At 46.5% G+C, this 20,972-nt stretch overlaps 1 protein-coding gene across 3 annotated transcripts in view; it reads left to right on the plus strand.

Moving 5' to 3' along the window:
* Positions 1-20,972, plus strand: part of Palm2akap2 (PALM2 and AKAP2 fusion) — a 331,204-nt gene that overhangs the window by 297,402 nt on the left and 12,830 nt on the right. For all 3 annotated transcript variants that reach the window (XM_052176529.1, XM_052176530.1, XM_052176531.1), the window contains one exon: positions 5,182-7,597. In XM_052176529.1, coding sequence (XP_052032489.1) covers positions 5,182-7,597 — 2,416 coding nt within the window. The remainder of the gene's footprint in view (positions 1-5,181; positions 7,598-20,972) is intronic.

Below are 20,972 nucleotides of genomic sequence, written 5' to 3' on the forward strand. Positions count from 1 at the left end.
TTTCATAGTGCATTTTAAATGCATTTTTCAAAGCATTTGCATAGGAGGGATTTTGTTACCACATTAAACAGTCCATTGTTCTTTGAACTCAGTGTCGAAAACCAAACTTTTAGTTCTCAGACCTCAGAGAATAGCAACCCAGAGACTCTGCAAACTGGAACCAAGCTGGGGCTCACACTCCTCATGCAAGGGTTGGGTAGTCTCCAGTCCACAGATGGAGAGTTCCACCCACCTCACCTGTTTCTAGCATTCATTATGCTAATAGGCAAGCCACTAATTTCACTAATGTAAGTCCATTTCTCACTTTAATTACACCAATTAGCAAAGCTTAGGGAGTCTGTAGGGGTTAAAGGAATCTGGAAGTGCTGGAGGAAGCTACCCTTCCATCCTCCTTCTGTCTAGGTGGCTGTCTGCCCTTGGAATGCAATTTTAATGTGTTTCAGGAGCACGCAGCTGCATTATAGTACATTGCCTTTACCCAAGAATTCCAGAGTCAATTGCAGACATCCCTGCCAGCTGCTGGCTATTCTGGGAAGCCAGTGGGACGGCAGATATGGTGTACCATGGTATTAAGACTCTACCTGGAGGGTTGTCTCAGGCAGGCTAAGATCCTCCACAAACCCTTCACACCCTGCTTTTTCTTTGACCCCAGAAAACACCACTTGGTGGTTTTTCACTTCTCTTCATTACATTGGAGGAGATCAGTACAGAAAGGGTTTTCCGGTCAATGTCTCAAACGCATTTGATCTGAATCTGGATTTCAGTTCACCTTATCTGACACCTCGATAAAATTCTGGTTCTTTCCTTATCTTCAAAGGAAGCAGTAGGCATTGGTTGATTTAAACAAGACGTTGTTTAATGATGTCAAAGCCCAGACGCCTGCAACCCAGATTCCTTAGTCCTTTCCCCTTTCCCTGCTGCAGTTTCTGGTGGCTTTGATTGTATCAGGCCTGGGGCAGGAAGGTTTATTCCTCCTGCTGAGAGCCAAGCCCAGAATTTGCTTTTGTTACAGCTGTTGCCTAACTTTCTGGTGCTGGGCTTTGAACTGCTAGGGTAGCTTTGTTGTCTCCAAGCATTTCCCCCGATCCTCTTCTGAAGCAGCTGTCTTCTGAAGGAGATAGAACTCAGCATCGGGAAGAAATTATTTATCTAGGCTAGGTGCCCCGCCCCTTTAGTCCCAGCACTTGGGAGGCAGAGGCAGTTGGATCTCTGAGTTCGAGGCCAGCCTGGTCTACAGAGTTCCAGGACAGCCAGGGCTACATAGAAAAAAACAGTCTCGAAAAAGAAAAAGAAAATCTCTTGAGTTTGTGGAAAGAACAAGGTTGGACTGTGTGTACTGTCTGTAGCTCAGAGAAAGGGAAATTCTTTGCTGTTTATGCCCTCTCTAATATGCAGCTTGGGGTGGGGTGGTAGTGATCTCTTCAAGCTATACTGACAGCCCAAACTTAGATTTGTTTTTCTAGACAGAATCTCTCCATGTAGGCCTGGCTGTGCTGGAACTCACTCTGTAGACCAGGATGCCCTCAGACTCACAGAGATCCACCTGCCTCCCCAGTGCTGGAATTAAAGGCATAAATCATCACATTGGGTATCCAAATTTTGATTTTTAAGCAATATGCTTTATCATTTTATGTGGGGGTTAGGGTGCATATTTATGTCATAGTGTGTCATGTCAAGATCAGAGAACAGTCTGCCAGAGCTGGCACTTTCCTTTCACTGTGCAGGTCCCAGGGACTGAACTCAAACTCAGGTCGTCTGGCTTGGCCCCTGATTGGCTGCTGCTACTTTATCTTTGCCGTCTATTTAGCCAGTATTCTTAAGTAGCATTTGTTGTTTTGAGGCAAGGTCTTGCTCTGTTAACACAGATTGTCCTCAAATTCTTGGCAATCCTCCTGCCTCAGTCTCTCTGGTTCTGGGGTTAGAGGAGTGAGCCACTGTGTTCAATTATCATTTAGGTATATTTTTGTGTGGGTATGCATGAAAACGTATGTGCCAGAGGTCAAATCTCTGTGTCCTTTGTTTTGTGAGTAGCTCACTGGGATTTAGGATTCTCAGGGGTCTCTCTGCCTCTGTATCCTTCCCTCCCCCAGCACAGGGACCACAAGCACAGCTGGGTTTTTACACTAGTTTTGGGGATCAAACTCAGACCCTCATGTGAACACTGAGCCATTTCACACCCCTGACTATCTTTTTTTTTTTTTTTTTTAATCTCAGTCTAACAGAAGACCCAGTACTTGCCATTTTTAACTCAAAGGCCATATATATTTTTTTTTTGACACAGCAAAAAATATACTGTCAAACACTCTTCAGATTTGTCAATGTTTCATTCCAGTTGCCTTTACTTCATGAAGTATTCCTTTGTGAACTAGATAGGATTTTTGAGTTCTTGTCAATGTATCAGCTTGGCACAGTTGAGCTGTGAAGTGCTTAGGAGAAAAGGATGAGGTTGATGCAGGAGCCAAAACCCCAGTTATTTCAAAGTTCTGGGGAAGATAGACAGGTGGACGCTCCTATTTTAGTGACTAACAGGACACCAGTAGTGTCGAGGGCTCGGTTTCATTTGGCTTGACTGTAAGAAAACTGAAATAAACTTGTGCTCCCTGGGGCAGCATGGGAAATCCAGGACTTCCTTGTTACCCGGAGCTTAAGGTAGCTGCTCATTCCATCAGACTTTGCAAAGTATGTTTCCTACCTGCAACGAGTGTGCCAGTGAGTGAATAATTGATTTCTCTTTCTTTATATTACAGCGTCGTCTTCTCATTTATTCTGAGGTGTTTCGGTAGAGCAGTGATTTTATTTTTTTTTAACTTTGTGTGTTCCCACCAGCTTCCTATTGCTTCCCATTTCTCCTTCCCGGAGTTATAGAGAAGGGGTGCTCTGCTTTTCCTGTAGTTAATCACTGGCTAGATGAGGCTGGAATCAGGGAGTGACTCTCACCTTCCACCTCCTTCCCTTGTTGGCCTGCCTCTGCTCACTTCCTACCCCGGTGAGCCAGCTTTGCCCTGGGCTTTCTTGATTCGAATGTTTGCCAGCTGTTTCTGCATTGAGAATTTCTGTAATTATTTTTTTTTCTTCCCACCTCCAAGTGCTGGAGATCGAACCTAGGCATCCCGTGCATGCCAGGCAAGTGCTCATCCACAGTATGCTTCGTAAGTTTTGGTGATTTGAGGAGAAGGTACTGACGTGGCATAGGCAGAGCCCCCACCAGCATAAATAAAGGAAGGTGGCAGGCAGGAAAAGCTGTATGGAGGGCTGCTCTACTTCGTTCTAAAGATGAAAGAACCATTCGTTTATGATTGCTGACGTGAATCAGTCCCAGCCTTGAAAGCAGAGGCAGGGGGATGTCTGCGTTCAAGGTCAGCTTGGCCCACGTTTTAAAGCTAGAGCTGGAGAGATGACTAGGTGGTTGGCTGTGTTTACTGCTCTCACAGAGAACCTGGGTTGGATTCCGAGCACCTATATAACAGGAGGTTCACAAACAGATTCTAACTCCAGTTTCAGGGGATCTGACACCATCTTCTGGCCTCTACACTCAAAGCACATATATTCATGGTATATACAAACAAGCTCACATGCAAACATGTAGGTAAAGAATTTTGTATTGTATCCTGTCCAGTCATACCAGGTACATTGTAAACTTGAGACAGGAAAGCAAACCTGACCAAGTTCACAATTCACTTCTAGAATTCTCTGAGATACATTGGAGTCCTGTGATGTGATTAATCCTGGTTTGTTTTGGTAGTGGATGCTTTTATTTGCAAGCTTTTGAGTTTTCAAGATTGTGTGTTTGTGTGTGTGTTTGTGTGTGTGTTTGTGTGTGTGTGTGTGTGTGTAGACCAGGCTAGTCTTGAACTGAGAGGTCAGCCTGTCTCGCCTCCCAAGTGTTGTGATTAAAGTCATGTGCCACTGTGACCATATGTGTGTGTGCATGTGCAACCGCATGAAAACATGCACATGTGCATGTGTGCACATGCATACCTCAGTGTGTGTGTGTGTGTGTAGGTCAGAGGACAAGCCTTGAGAGTTAGTTCTCTTTTTCCACTATGTGGATGCTAGGCATATCTCTGGTCTCGGGCTTGATGGGGGGGGGGAGGGGGGGGGGGGCTTTCACTAAACTGTCCCATGACCCTCTCTTTTACTTTAGAAGATAAAATTTTCAAATGAAGCTTGAATATATTCAATACCTAGTGAACGAGATGGAACCTGTAAATGCGAGAGGTTTAGGGGTCAGCTTTCTCTTCTGTTGCTGGGATATAACACCCTGACCCAAAGCAACACGGGAGGAAAGGGTTTATTCAGCTTATAATACTAGATCATAGTCCATCATCGGGGGAAGTTAAGGTGGGAGTTCAAAGCTGAGCCAACTTGTTATTCCACACAACATTTCCCCCAGCCAAGGAACTCACTTCACTGTCAAGAAGTACAGCAGGAACCATGGAGAGTGCTGCCCCGGGTCTGGTTCAAAGCCTGGTTTATGCTCAACTCGCTTTCTTACATAGTTCAGGCCCATCTGCCTAGGAATAGGATTGTCTATAGTGTGGCCAGCCTCCTACATTAGTTAACCAACAAGATAATCCCCCACAGACCTGCCCACAGCCCTTCATTGTGGTTCTCCTCACAGAGGATTCTAGGTGTTGTCCAGTTGATCATTAAAGCTAACCAGGAGAGTCAGGCACGTGTCACCACACAGGATGACTAGTTAAAGGATTGTTAGAAAGGAGATCTCTAGTCATAAGTGTGTGTCTCTATTCTTTCCTGTTTCCTTTCTATTACTGAGTGGATTTCTTGATTGGCATCTGTCTTAATTAGGGTTTTATTGCTGTGAACAGACACCATGACCAAAGCAACTCTTATGAGAACAACATTTAATTGGGGCCAGCTTACAGGTTCAGAGGTTCCTCCTATTATCATCAAGGTGGGAGCATGGCAGCATCCAGGCAGGCCTGGTGCAGGTGGAGCTGAGGGTTTGACATCTTCATCTGAAGGCTGCTAGTGGACGACTGACTTCCGTGCAGCTAGGATGAGGGTCTTAAAGCCCACACCCACAGTGAGACCCCTACTCCAACAAGGCCAGGCCTGCAAATGGTGCCACTTCCTGGGCCAAGCATATTCAAACCATGACAGCATCTATATCCAGAAATGTGCATTTAGCCCTTATTTGTGTTTTTCTCTTTATTCTAGAAGCCTCCCCAGCTTTCTGAGGATGCTAACCAGCTGAGAGGCAAGCAAGACAACTGTGGTGACAGTCGCCTGGAGCCTGCCGCCAGCTCTCTCTCCCCAGATCACAAAAACATGGAAATTGGGGTGTCCGTGGCAGAATGTAACAGTGTACCTGGAGTCACCTCTACCCCCCATTCCAAGGACCACTCCTCCCCTTTCTATTCGCCCTCACACAATGGCCTCCTCACTGATCACCACGAGTCTTTAGATACCGATGTTGCCAGAGAGATCCAGTACCTAGATGAGGTGCTGGAGGCCAACTGCTGTGATTCCTCTGTGGATGGAACTTACAACGGAATCTCCTCCCCAGAGCCCGGTGCAGCCATACCAGTAAGCAGCTTGGGCTCACCTGCCCACTCGGCCGCTGAGACAGAACCCACTGAGAAAGCCTCTGGTAGGCAGGTGCCTCCTCATATCGAGCTCCGCAGAAGCCCCTCCGACAGCATGGCTGAAGGAGAAAGAGCTAATGGACACTCCACTGACCAGCCCCAAGACTTGCTGGGGAACAGCCTGCAGGCACCTGCCAGCCCCAGTTCCTCTACCAGCTCCCGCTGCTCCTCCCGAGACGGGGAGTTCACGCTCACCACCCTGAAGAAGGAGGCCAAGTTTGAGCTGCGTGCCTTCCACGAGGACAAGAAGCCCTCCAAGCTCTTCGAGGAGGACGAGCGCGAGAAGGAGCAGTTTTGTGTCCGGAAAGTGAGGCCCTCTGAAGAGATGATAGAGCTGGAGAAGGAGCGGAGGGAGCTCATTCGGAGTCAGGCTGTGAGGAAGAATCCTAGCATCGCCGCCAAGTGGTGGAATCCTCCCCAAGAAAAGACTATCGAGGAACAGCTGGACGAGGAACATCTGGAGTCGCACCGGAAGTACAAGGAGCGCAAAGAGAAAAGGGCGCAGCAGGAGCAGCTACAGTTACAGCAGCAGCAGCAGCAGCAGCAGCAGCCGCCGCCGCAGCCGCAACCCTGCACAGCCCCAGCTGCCCACGAACACCTCGACGACGGCATTGAGCACACAAAGGAGGATGTCGTCGCAGAGCAGATTGACTTCTCGTCTGCACGCAAGCAGTTCCAGCTGATGGAGAATTCCAGGCAAACGCTGGCCAAGGGCCAGAGCACACCGAGGCTGTTCTCTATCAAGCCTTTCTACAAACCTCTTGGATCCATCAACTCGGACAAGCCACCGACCATCCTGCGACCAGCTCCCGTCGGGGGGAATCTGGAAGGCAGTGGCACACAGGCAGCCAAGGAGCAGAAAGCTCCCTGTGTATCTGAGAGCCAGTCTGCAGGTGCGGGTCCAGGTAACGCTGCCACTCAGGGAAAGGAAGGGCCATACAGTGAGCCTTCCAAACGTGGGCCCTTATCTAAACTGTGGGCAGAGGATGGAGAGTTTACAAGTGCCCGGGCCGTCCTGACTGTGGTCAAGGATGAAGATCATGGGATTTTGGACCAGTTTTCAAGATCGGTCAATGTATCTTTGACCCAGGAGGAGCTGGACTCAGGTTTGGATGAGTTGTCAGTGAGGTCTCAGGACACCACTGTCCTGGAAACTCTGTCCAATGACTTCAGCATGGACAACATAAGTGACAGTGGAGCTTCTAATGAGACACCCAATGCCCTTCAGGAGAACTCACTGGCCGATTTCTCTCTGCCTCAGACTCCGCAGACAGACAACCCCTCGGAGGGCCGAGAAGGGGTCTCCAAGTCATTCAGCGACCATGGTTTCTATTCTCCTTCCTCCACACTGGGAGATTCCCCGTCCGTTGATGACCCCTTGGAATACCAGGCCGGGCTGCTGGTGCAGAACGCCATTCAACAGGCCATAGCAGAGCAGGCAGATAAGGCTGAGGCACACAGCAGCAAGGGGGGATCAGAACAGCAGGAACCTGAAGCAATGGTGGAGGAGGCTGGAAGCCGGGCTCCTGGCTCTGAGAAGCCCCAGGGCACGTTTGCACCACCTCAGGTGTCCTCTCCTGTTCGAGAGAAAAGGGATGTATTACCAAAGATCCTCCCTGTGGAGGACAGGGCACTCAGGGAAAAGGGGCCCTCCCAGCCACCCACGGCTGTGCAGCCCAGTGGTCCAGTCAACATGGAGGAGACCAGGCCTGAAGGGGGGTACTTCAGCAAGTACTCAGAGGCAGCCGAGCTGAGAAGCACAGCCTCCCTCCTGGCTACTCAAGAGTCTGACGTCATGGTTGGGCCCTTCAAACTGAGGTCAAGGAAGCAGCGGACTTTGTCCATGATTGAGGAAGAGATCCGGGCGGCCCAGGAAAGGGAGGAGGAGCTAAAGCGGCAGAGGCAAGTGAGGCAAAGCACCCCGAGCCCCAGGGCCAAGAATGCCCCGTCGCTGCCCTCTAGGACCACCTGCTACAAGACTGCTCCAGGTGAGTGACAGCTGCGGCCTGCACCCGGGTGTCTTGGAAGGTGACTCTTGTCTTCGTGTGGAGCTGCCACTGTGCCTTTGGTGGGAGGATTTCCGCAACAGAGGTGTTAGGGTGTCCCCTGGAAGGGCACCAAGCCTGGATCGTGGTTGCTTTTTCTCAATGGATATGATGGCTCCTTGCCTTCTCGGTCTGCCTTGTCTTGATTTATTTATTGTACAGGCTCCCACCCTTCACCCCTTGGAGAGCTGCATCTTGGCCAAGTGAGGCACAGACCTTGGAAGAGTGGGGCTGTTGTTCTGTGTCTTCAAATCAGTAACTGGACCTTCAAAAGCTATAGTTAAATTAAACCAATCTAATTTGAGGGTGTGTGTGTCCTACTGACCCCTTTTGGGATGCTGGCTTTCTTCCTAGCCATGATGGGCTTAACTCGGGGTGGCAGTCTACAGATATTCTGTCCATTTTCCTTGGGTTTGGGTCTGGCTTCCTTTATGTGATCACACACCAGTTACACTTATGTAATGGATAGACCATTTTTATGGTAGTGATCCTATGAGATACTACCCAGTGAAATCATAACCGTCTTGGTTTCTAAAGTCTATTCTGTGATGTTCTCACCATGAGATTGCCTGACAATGCCTTCCTCAGACATTGTATTAGAATGTTTCCCCAATCTCAGCCTATACATGTGTCTACTCTGGAGTTAGGACATTTCCATTCATTCTTGTTTGTTTTGAAAAATGAAGCTACTACTAGCACACAGGACATATTGGATCTCCTTGTATTGTCTGGGCAGCCCCTTTCTTGAATGGTTGGTGCAGTGGAAGCCACCGTGGCTAGCAGTGTGACCGGAAGCTTTTATTCCCCATGTGTCTATGATAACACCTGGGGTTCTGTTGCTCTTGTCTTGGAGACGAGCTCCTCTGGGTGTGCTCAGAACTGGTCCATGCATTGAATGGTTCACACTGAGATAAGTGTGGGCATTAGAAGAAAGCATTGGAGAACATTGGATATCATCCTGAAACCCAAGTGTGGGATCTTGTGTACATTAAGGTAAACTTGTGGGGAAACTGATCCTTCATCAAAGATAATTGAAGAAGCATTTCTTTAAGGTTTTGCCATCACTTTTTAACTTGGTTCATTTAGATTTACTTACTTCCTGTTGCCTCTTGATCTCCATCAAATCTACAATGACATGGGCTCATTCTTTATTATTAACTTTTAAAATTCGAGATAATCTCAAGCCTAAAGGGAAACTCTTGAGGACAGTGTGTTTTTATTATGGACTGCTTGAGGATCATGTGGCACCATGATCCTCTACTGCCTGAGTTGTGTAACACACCCCTCACGTTGGGTCTCTCGGAAGCTTTCCTGTGATTACATCTCTCCTTTGCTAGGGAAAGCATGGCCAAATTGATGCTGCCTCTTCACGGTGTCTAAGCAAGTAGCGCGTGGTATCAGCTCAGCCCATTTTGGGGTGGACCGATCTTAGTTTTGTCCATTCAATATTACTTTCGATCACTTGATTAAGGAGTGCTTGTTTGTAAGGCTTCTCACAGAAAAGCTGCATTTTCTTTTGGAATTAATTCATATTTTGTTTAGACACACCTGACTATGGACTCTTTATTCCGCTCCTTATCAGACTTAAAGTCTAGGATTTCTTTACATCGATATGGTCTCATGGAATCCCATTACATCCAATAGTTAGTTATCATTTGTCTTGTTATTTTTATCCTCAATTTGTTTAGTCATAATATGGAAATCTCTTCCAGCTCACTTTTGTGTCTTTTTGAGAAGCAGTTCTTTGAGTATTCCTTACGCTTTGTTATTGCATGATGTTCCACTTTATCAGTCTTCTCTCCAAAGAGCAAAGAGTGATTATTCTCTTACTGAAGGAAGGATGTATACGTCAAGATGTATACGTCATGTGCATTAATGTTGGATTGTCCACTAAGGCAGGCTTAGTGAATAGAATTGAAGACTAAACATATCTACATGTATGTCTATCTTATTGATCACCATCTATCTATCTATCATCTATCTATCTGTCTGTCTGTCTGTCTGTCTGTCTATCTATCTGTCTGTCTGTCTATCCATCTATCTATCTATGAAATCATGGGTTCATACAGAGATCGTTTCCAAAAGATCTTTTCCATGGAGGTGGGGAGAGGAGAGGGAGACTGTGAGTGTGCTTGTCATGGTGTGGACTTGGAGGTCAGCGGACACCTTTTAGAAATCAGTTCTCACCTTCCATCTTATTGATCAGGCTCTTGTCTCTGCACGTGTGCTGTGTAGTCCAGGCTAGCCAATCTGAGACTTCCCTGTAATTCTCCTATCTCTATCTCCAATCTCTCACTGGAGGGGTGCTAGGAACACGAATATGTACCAATCACCTGGCTTTTCACTGAGATTTTTGGGATTCAAACTCAGACTGTCAGGGTTGCATGGGAAGCAATTTTACTCACTCAGAGATCTTTTAATTGTGATTTAATAGAGTTATTCACATACGTTGTAAAAATGTCTTCCCTGGGGAGACAATTTCTATCCCATCTTTATAAGCTCCCAAGGTCAAGCTAAAGTATATTTCTTCCAAAGGTCATCCTAGGGGACCAATGAGCTTTTTGAATTTATTTACAGAGCACTGGCGAAGGGTTGCTTACAGGAGCATATTGACCCCAAAGCTTTAAGTCTTTACCTAGCTTGGATGATGGCTTCCTGCATAAATGTAGCTCCTCCTTTGGTTAACCTTTCCTAGTCTATGTGTTCCAGAGACACCTGAGACCTGGAGGTGGTGTGCAAAATTACATAGAATATGGCTGGGAGGGTCAAGAGAGAGTACTGGGACTCTCAGGTAAGGGTCCAGTGACCCTCCCCCATCTGCTCTTCCTGTGGGGGGACAGCCATGCTGGTGATGATCTTATGTAAGCAGGTACAGCTTGTCTGATGCAGATGGTGGTTGTTTTGCTAAGAGGCCAGTGTTCTATGAAACGCTTCTTCCCTTTCCATATTTACAGCTTGTGCCTTGATATCCTCAGTATGGTATTTGACCTCTCTAGCCACAGCATCTAACCAAACTCCTATTTTCTTTATTAAATTATGAACCAGTATTAATTTCTAAGTGATCCCTGCCCCTTCCTACATTCTGTTTACCTCTCTGTAGGCCCCACCGTCCTATATATGTCACTGCTGTCCCTTATCCACCTTGCTCTGACTCCACAGCCCTCCATGGGCCGCTGTGGCCTCCCGGTCCTCCGCAGGCATCATGGTTTTTAGCCCCAGCTAATGACTCTTGGCTCGAACTGTTCAGGAAGGAAAGGGAAGGGCTGTGGAGGAGGAAGAGCGCAGAGACTTCCTCGATGGGTTTTTAATGCCTCAGGTCACAGGCCAGCGCCAGCTAAGTGCTTAAGGCAAGAAAACTGTCAGGGAAAGTTTTCTCTAGTGGTTAGCCACAAGGACTTGGCTTTCCCCAACAGGTCTTACTTGTCAGGTTCACTTGAAATTGTTTTGGGCTGGAGCTGGCTTGGCACAGAGATGGAGGTTAAACCTCCGGCCTTGGAGAAAAGTCTTTGTAGCATGTGATTGCAAGCCCAGCTTGGGAGCTACCGCACAGGCAGTGATGGTGATGCCCGGAAGTTGGAAGCCTCGCTGATGGAGAAACATTCTGTGAGCTTCTTGGCTCCTGCTCCCTGGAAGCCATGCTTCCCTCACCACTACAACGCCACCAGCTTTGCCTACATCAGCTGCATGACTTCACTGTGGATCCTTCTGAAAGTCTGTATAGTTGATGGACAATTGGACTATTTGATTCGCTATGACAAAATGCTTGGAGCTGAGTAGGTTTTATATATATATATATATATATAATTTATGTATATGTATATAAAATTTATTTCTCACCATTTTAGAGATTGGGATGTCCAAGATTAAGGTTCCAACAAGGACCTATATCCTGGATTATAGTGGGAAGCCCCTCTTGATGTCCTCATGTGGTGGGAAGGCAGAAGACAACTAGATACATCCTTGTGGCCTCTTTCATAATGACATTCATACTATCCATGTTAACTCAGACCCCATGGTCTGACCACCTCCCTAAAGCCCCCTCCTAATAGCATATGATAGTAGCATCATGTCAATGTATCTGTGAGGTTCCCAAACACCAGACCATAGCAGGGGTAATTTGGGATCTCCACTCAGTCTCTTAGTGGAACCCCTCACCATATTGCCCCAACCTTACTTCTACCACATAAACAGTTGTTAGGTGTGAGGACATGCTGCTGTCTAGTTTGGTTCCTCCATCTGTTGTGCTTGTCAGGCTTCCTTCCCTACTAGGATTGGGTTCACTGTACAAGAAGCCAGAGTACCAGGGTTGGCTCACTGACCTCCAGTTACCCAGTCCCAGTTTCTTTAGAGCCTCGCTATTTGTGAATGTGAATCTCCTTCCCCTGGTACTATTCACACCACACTCATTTTAGTCCCTTTAAGAAGACTAACTGGGGCCTGGAGAGATGACTCAGTGGTTAAGAGCACTGACTGCTCTTCCAGAGGTCCTGAGTTCAATTCCCAACAACCACGTGATGGTTCAGAACAGACCTGATGCCCTCTTCTGGTGTGTCTCAAGACAGCAACAGTGTACTCATAGTAATTAAGTAAGTAAGTAAGTAAGTAAGTAAATAAATAAATAAATAAATAAATAAATCTTTTAAAAAAGAGAGAGAATAAAGTAACTGCTAGACATGATGCTCCCTCTAATCCCAGCATTCAGGAGGCAAGAGGCAGGCAGGTCCAGTTCAAGGCCAGCCTGGTTCACATAGTGAGTTTCAGGATAGCCAGGGCTATGCTGTATGTAGAGAGATATTGCTTCGAAAAACTAAACCAAACCAGATTACCACCACCACTTCCCTCAAAAAAGAAGAAAAAAAGAAAGAAAAAAATAGATAATAATTTATCTAAGTCTATGTTCTGTCCTGGCTTTATCGTTACGTTGAACCCAGTCAAAGTACGATGCGAACAGACCCCATTCCTTCATATTTATATTCAGAATATGCAGAAAAGACCTCACGGCTTCCTAGGATTGCAGCATGGAGAGAGGAACCAAAAATTAAAGTGAATAAAAATTCAGGTTTCTTTCTTTCCGAGCCTGGAAACCTCTGGAGTATTGCTTGGCCAGCCGGCCCCTTAGTTTATGATCCCAGAGGAAGCTGACACATTACTCTGGCAATTTGTGGGTTGGAGCCTCTGGCTCCAACATGGATCTCATGAATGAAATATTGCTAGGCTTCCCTCTGCAGCACTGCATGTTTCCTGCCAGAAGTGACTCAGTTAGGTTTGTGTGATTCAGATCAGATTAATGATATTAGGTGATGAAAGATAATGCCTTAGCTCCTTATCTAGTGGAACGCATGCTGGCCACTTGCTGGGTCCTAAACAGTAAGCAGACAAAGTCCACTGAGAGCGGGGTTGCTAGAGAAGGCAAGGAAATTCTTCCCTCTGTTCCCTAAAAACCTCCATTCCCTAGATGTTGAAAAGCTATTTGGAAGATGTTTCCCACTCCCACCCTTTATAAGAGTGTGGTGAAGGCCCATAATTCCATCTGCCTGGGAGGCTGAGGTAGGGGGTGTTCAAAGCCTGTCTAGGCTAAAGTGAGCTGGGAGCCAGTTTAGGCGACTTAACAAGATTCTTTCTCAAAATGAGGAGGGGAAGGGCTGAATGGTAGAGCACTTGCCTAGCATGCGCAAGGCCATGGGTTCGATGCCTAGTGTTTCAAAAAGGCGAGAAAGAAAGGGAAAAAGAAGCCCCTTGACAGATCTATGAACCTTATTTAAGGGAAAATGTAAACACGAGGGTAAAATACCCTTGAGAGAATGGGGGCGGGGGTTATCCAAACATCTTTTTAAACTCAAGTGATAATTAAGAGCTTCCCAGTCTTTACATATTGTGGATACTTCTCACTGTGTGTATATATTGTTAGGAACACAGGTTTCACTTCCAGGAGAAGTCTAGCTGGCTGTGTGAAGCACTATTAGCTCTATGTGGAAGGTCCAATAGGTGGTTGCTGTCCACTGCTGTTTCCTGAACATTCTTTGCTGACGTAAATCTAAGCATGCTAGCTGCAACTTAGCAAGACCTTAGAGCTGTATGCAATACTAGTTACTTCACAGGTTCCCACCTGTCACCAGCTCCTCCCAAGAGCCCATCAAGATGATGGTCAAAAGGATGGGAACACATGAGGCTATATGCACAGATGCCCACACAGGAACATGTACCTACATGCATGCACACACGCGCACACGCGCACACGCGCACACACACACAAACTTTTTTTTTGAGACAAAGTCTTACTCTATAGCCCAGGCAGCTCTGAATCTACTTATGTATGTATGTATATATGTATGTATGTATGTATGTATGTATGTATGTATGCATATATGTATATATGTATATATGTATCTATCTATCAATCTATCTATCTATCTTCTATCTTTATCCATTTATCTATCCATGTATCTATGTAGGTTTTGCAAAGGGAAACCATATTGCTTAAACCTGCTATTCTCTGTCTTGAGGATTAGATTCCAGGCTAGCCTCTGTGACAAGCCTGTGTGTGGTCATGACTTTCAGAAAAAGCAAAGCATCTCACTTCAATTCTTATCAATGGCCTGTGTGTGTGTGTGTGTGTGTGTGTGTGTGTGTGTGTTTGTATGTCTGGGGAGGTGGGAGGGCTGCAGAAGTGAAGCAAAGTTACCTTGGTAACCTGCGCGGCTCCTTGACGTTTTAATGCCTCAGTTACAAATAAGCCAAATTGCTGGTCCTTGCCAAATATTTAGGCTAAGGGGGTAAGTTAGCTATTTAGGCTGGTTGTCTAGTTGGTTTTCTCTTGCTAGTTCATTTCCCAGGAAGAAGCTTAGTCATTAATTCCAGAGTTGGGTTCATTCCCTGAAATCTACAAATGAACTAGGTTAATGTGAATATGAGCAGGGATTAGTAATCACTCTGTTGACTGAGTGCAATATCTTGGGTGTCGTGAGATCAAAGTCAATGACACTTGGTCACTGATCGTCATGGAACCTCATGATTGCCTTCTGTATTCTGTTCCTTTGAACTGTCCTGTATTTCATTGATCTGAACCCAGCAAATGCCCTCCTTTGTAAAGTAGTCACCACTACAATAGGGATCAATAAGAAAAGCCCGTGTGAATGCATTGTTCTCTCGGGACATCACTTTTAAAAGGTTTTGCAAAGGGAAACCATCATGCTCAAACCTGCCATTCTCTCTCCTGAGGTTTAGACTCCAGGCTAGCCTCTGTGGCAAGCCTCTGTGTGGTCACAACTTATAGATAGCATTGTTTTAGAAAAAGCAAACCATCTCTCTTCAGTTCATCTCCTTCCTGTGGAAACCAGGTCTACAATATTCAAATCACACTGGCTCTTATGTTGGTTGATCCACGGGTATCTGTGTTGCCTCCTGGTTGTGCGAACACCTGTGGGAGACACCACATGAGGTCCTCATTGCTAACATCCATAGCTACTCCATGCTCTGGGAATAGCTCTTTCCCAGGAGTCAGACTCAGCCACGAACAAGGAAAGTCTACAGTCTTAATCTTAGCAAAGAGGAAGTGAATCAAAAGGCCTAAAATTTGCAAGATCCCCGTTGAGAAATGTGAGCTAATCAAAGCCAACTTGGGAGCAGGATGTCCCGACCCGTGACTGCTGGAGCCTGGACAGGATGTGACTTCGACTCTTACTAGTCTTGTGTACTTCCCAAGGAGATTGGCATTTCGGATGCATTTGATCTTTGTGAATAAGCATCTCCTGGGGGCTTGGAAGAGGACTGAATGAGGGAGGGAGGCCAGGGGAGGAGGCAGGGAATGAGCTAGTCAGACTACAAGAGCCCCAGAAAATCCATCGGTAGTTCATATAATGTTCCTTTGCTCCTTGTAGCCTTGAAGATAAATATGGATGTCTCCCGAAACGCATCTCACATCAGGTCTCTTTGACAGTACCAACCTCGTTCTTATTTCCCATTATCCAAACATAAATTCATATAGAAAAGAGCCAGTCAAGGAAGAAAGGTGCTTAAGAGAGTCGGTAACTTCTCCAGAGTCACATTCAAAGGTCATCTCCTTGCTAGCTGTACAAATAGTTCATTTCACGTCTATAAACATGTTTCCTCACCAGTAAAAATGGGAATAATACAGTATTAACAATACCGTTGGTCCTTTTGAGAGGCTCATGTAGCTCAGGCTGGCCTTGAACTCCTGGCTCTCCTGTTTTCACATCTCAAGTGCTAGAATTGCAAAGATGTTCGTTCAGTCACAGTCAGCTTGGAAATAATTATGTTAAGTATAATCAGTCCATGCAGAGATAACGGGATCATTCATTGCCTGGTCCACAAGGTCCCTCCCCTTTACATATTCCCAGTATGAATATGTAAGAACGCAACACACGCAAGAAGCTAAGAATATTAATACTCTCAACTGCAGGGCAGTGAGAAGGGCAGTAGAATTTCCCTTGGAACTAGCCAAGGCTGTCCTCTCCCACAAAGAGGGCAAAGACAACCAGGAAGTCTGAATCTGTGCTCTCTATCTACGCGCCAGAAACCGTTAAACTATTTCGAGTCCATGCTTGGTTACACTTTGGGATTCCCCTTGGGTAGACTGTGCTTACAGGGGACAGAGAAAAGAACCTTCAGTTCCTCGCACTCGCAGAACGCAGAGAAGGCTGCCTTAGGACAGAGCACAGCCACTCCTGACAGCTCTGAGTCTCCTTCCGCGGGATCCTCCTTAGCTCCTAAGGAGCCTAGGATGCCATTTTGAACGGGCATGCAAACCAAAAGTTTGAATCTGGATGATTATTAAGCTCTGGGTCTGTGCAGTCATAACTCAAAGGCCCTTTGTTTCTAACATTTCTCAAGAGAAAAAAAAAAACTATTACCCACTTGAATTTAAAAAACCAAACCAAACCGAACAAAAACACCCACCAGATGACATGCCTTGACCTGCTCCTCGGTCAATGGCCTCTTTTCTCTTCACACAGCTGGGGAGGGGGGCGCGGGCGCAGGGGGAGTGGGCAAGCACATCTAAAGCCACTCAAGTCCTCAGAGAGCAGAGCCCAGCATGCTGTTTCTACTTTTTTTCTTAGGGATGAATGAGAGCAACCTGCTCAGCCGCAGCTTACCCCCCCCCAACCTCTGCCCCCCCACCCCCCACCCCACCCCCACCCCCACCCCCAAGGACTGGGGCTTGCGCAGTTCCTGCTGTGACGCCTCTCCCCCCCCCCCCCCACACACACACCATGAGCCCGCCTTCCTCCTTTCATCTCTTCCTTTGAAGGCTCCCAGATGGGAGAATGAGATGGTGGGACCCTTTAGATCCTAAACATAGACAGGAATAGGGAACACCCTTGAAAGTGGAACAAGTCCAAGGAACTGTCAGATGTGGTGCTTCAGAGTATGCTGGGGCTGGGGTGATGAGGGGCCGATGCTGGGGCTGTCTTGTGAGCCTTACTGGAAGGAGGTAAAATCCCAGGAAGGAGAAGCTGTTTCTCTAAAGAAGATGCTTAGTTTAAGATGTGGTTATTAGAGTCAGGAGTTCAAGGCCAGCTTGGGCTACATGAGAACCTAAAAAAAGAAAAAAAGAAAAAAAGAAAAAAAAATATGGTTTATTTTATATCTTAAAATTAATTTGTGCTGAGGCAGATGCGCCTGGGGAGGCTGAGACAGGAAGAGCACCATAAAGGATTGAAAAATGAGGACATGACTGCTCCAAAGTATGGCTGAAGAGAGGGGTTCTACTGTAGATCTGAGGAAGAGAATAGCCAGAGGACTGGGCCGTGGTGTGCGTGGGGTGTGTGGGTGTGTGTGTGTAGGGGGTGTAGTGAGAGGAAAAGAAGAAAGAGCAAGCGGACCAAGAGAGATCAGGAGCGGAACCAGCCAGGAGCCAAGTGAGCGAGAGAGCGCATGTCCAAAATGGCTGCACTATGAGGGGAAGGGAGAGGTGTCGGCTAGGAGTAGCCTGGGTTTCTTTGAGACCTAACACAAGCAACATCTTCAGAGGTTTTAGGGATCAGGGCTTGGCAATCCTTAGGGGTGGGATGGGGGTGCAAACTCTGTTGCTCATTTGACCCCCATGCCTTTCCTATTTGCTTTCTTCATTGCGGAAGAGGTACTTGAGTCTGGGCTGTCTGGAGATGGGGCTCAGGACCTTGCACTTGCTAAGCAAGCAAGTGCTCTGCCACTGAGCTACAACCCAGCATGCCCTTCCAGCCAGCCAGCCATCCTTCCCCCTCTCTCCCTCCCTTCCTTCCTCCCTCCCCCCTCTTACCCTCCCCCTCCCTCCCTCCCTTCTTCCCTCCCTCCCTCCCCCTCCCTCCCTCCCTTCCATTCTTTCTTTTCCTTTTTTTTTCTTTTGGATAAATTCTCACTTTATTAGTCCAGTTAGTTCAGGCTGGCCATGAACTTGAAATCTTCCTGTTTCACCCTAGTACTAGGATTTCAAGAATTTACCACCACACCCAGCTTAAACAGTTTTAACTCCACTTTGTGGAACTGCTTTTTCTCATTTCCACTTAAATATTCCTTTAAATTCCAGAGGTTAAAACATGATTGGTAGTGGCTAAATAATACTTTGTCACTAAATGAGACAAGTCTATTCTCCCATAGGCAGAGAAGTCAGTTTAAATATGAAAAAGAAAATGAGGAAATTCTGGTATATAGCTTTATATATAGCTTTACGCCTTTGTTTAGATATTGGCTGAATGTATGTCACGTCTTTTCTTGGGAGCTGGTCAGGCAGTATAAGTTAGACAATTGATTTCTTGAGCCATTTCCCTTGTGATATTAATGGGAATTCCATGAAACAGGATTCTCCTGTTAAATGAATTTGAGTGATCTGCACCCCCACTCATATAGTCAAGGTTCACAGCCATACCAACACCGAAACCAGGAGCCTTCTCATGAAGGTTCTCCCCACACTAACACATCTTTTAAATTACTTATTACATTTATTTATTTGCATATATATGTATACACACACACACACACACACACTGTCTTAGGTTACTGTTGCTATAAAAAACACCATGACCAAAACAACTCATATAAAGAAAACATTTAAAACAGTTTCAGAAGTGTAATCCATTATCATAACAGCAGGATGCTGGAGCAGTAGCTGAGTGCTACTTCCTGATTCACAGGCAGAGAGAGAGAGAGAGAGAGAGAGACAGAGAGAGACAGAGAGAGACAGAGAGAGACAGAGAGACACTCTGGGCTTGGCATGGGCTTTTGAAACCTCAAAGCCCATTCCTAGTGACACTTCTTCGAACAAGGACATACTTCTTAATCTTTCTAATTCCTTCAAATAGCACCACTCCTTGGTGAGTAAGCATCCAAATATACGAGCTTATGTGAGCAATTCTTGTTCAAACTACCACATATATACAGATTTACTGTGTGTGGGTGTATAGGTGGGTGGGAGTGTGCGCAGGCCCTGACGCACATGTGGAGGTCAGGGAACAGTTTACAGGAGTCAGTTGTCTCCTTACACTATATGGTTCCCAGACACTGAACTCAGGCCATTGGGTTTGACAGCCACCTTGCTGGTGTTTGACAAATTTGTGTAATGTTGTTGATTTGTTTGTAGCACTGAGGATTATTTCTTATAGCCAAGATAATAGAGATCAACCCAGCCACACGGGGCTGTCTGCCCTCAATTACCTTCAAAACGTAAGGTACAAATTTACTCCATTATTTTAGACAGGACCGTGTTTATGAAATAAGTTGAAGATGTTTCATTTCCTCTACCAGAACTGCAGGCTGATTTTGTCTTGTTGGATCCTTTGTGACAGTTGTGTAATGTTCTACGGCACCTGTTCCATGCTCTCTCTGTAAATGTCAGCCCCAGCCGTCAGCCTAAACCAACAGAGGCCCACCCTCAGCTCTGCCTGGCGTGGTCTGCTCTTGAGTCCTGGGGATGCAGACCTTCTGTGAGAAGGCCCTCTCTCCAGTCCAGGGAGCGCCTGGATAGCAGGATGCTAATCACTGAATAGGGAGGCCATTTTCAGGAACTTGACTACCCACCAGGTGAGCAGACATGTTCAAGAAGAGCCAGGTTTGATGGGCCAACCTGGCATGAAAGCCAAGGATATGGGAACCATGAGATGCACACAACACCCAGGATCCTCCACGGTTTGCAGAGTCTTCTGGGGTACGTCATAGAACTTGTAGGGCCCTTGTGAGGCATAGATTGATGTGACTGACTATTCAGACGTATGCACAGACTGTATGCATTTCATTCTTGTAATGACCCCAGGGACAGTATGCTGCTGTGTTGGGAAAGTACCACAGGTTTCCCATCATCCTATGAGAAGTCTTTGACTCTGACCTCAGGACCCTGAGGAAGGAGTCAGGTGTGGAGCAGTCCCTCTTCAGCTTTTCAGTGGCTTGCGAGACTCCTAAGGTGGGGCATGGAGTTCTAAGGCGTGACTTCTACCATACTGTAGGGAGAATGCTTGGTGGTCTTAGGGCACAGTAGAGAGATCTGACCAAGTTAGCGTCCTGTGAAAATATCAAGGCTGATGGCCAGAAGTTTGTGAATCAGAAGCACTTTCTCCTTTGTCTCTGGGGCCTGTGACAGTTCTTCCTTGGGTTTGGATATCCAAAGTCTCTTCTGCCACCAATTACCTCTTGGGAGGCTCTTCCTCCAGCCCTGCTAAGACAGCCTTGCTTTCTGCGACCTCTAGTGACCGTTGCTGGCATTACTTCCTGTTCCAGGTTTTCCATTGGTTTTCTTCTGCTAGGCAGGCATTGCCTTTTCTAATGGCTGCCTTGCTTCTCTATGGGAACTTTCTCATTCCATCATATGGGAATCGGCCATAATTCCAAACTGACTCTGACCATTGTTCTCAGATGTGATGCTGGCTGGAATCAGCATTGGGCTTTCATGATCCGAGCCATAGTGATCCACTCTGTCTAGCCATCCATCCACTCACGCATGTAAGAGTTAAATGTCATGAGGATCGTGAAGGACTTGCCATAAGAACACCCCCAGTATCACTACCGAGCACCGAGTCCTCTAGTCTGTGGCCCAGAGTCCACTTTGTGTCTGTTTGCTTGCATTGGAGACAGAATCACACTCTGTAGTCCAGGCTGGCATGGAATTTATTATGTAACACAGGCTGCTTTGAACTCATGATGATTCCCCTGCCTCTGACTACCAAGTGTTGGGAGGGGAAGGCGTTTGGCCTCTTTCCTAGGATTCTCTGGAGGTAGAGAAGTGTTGATCCCAACACACGACTGTTTCCTTTTTTTTTTTTTTTAAAGATTTATTTATTTATTATACTGTACACTGTAGCTGTCTTCAGACACTCCAGAAGAGGGCGTCAGA

This window comes from Apodemus sylvaticus, chromosome 3 (genome assembly GCF_947179515.1).
Source record: "Apodemus sylvaticus chromosome 3, mApoSyl1.1, whole genome shotgun sequence".
NCBI lineage: Eukaryota > Metazoa > Chordata > Mammalia > Rodentia > Muridae > Apodemus > Apodemus sylvaticus.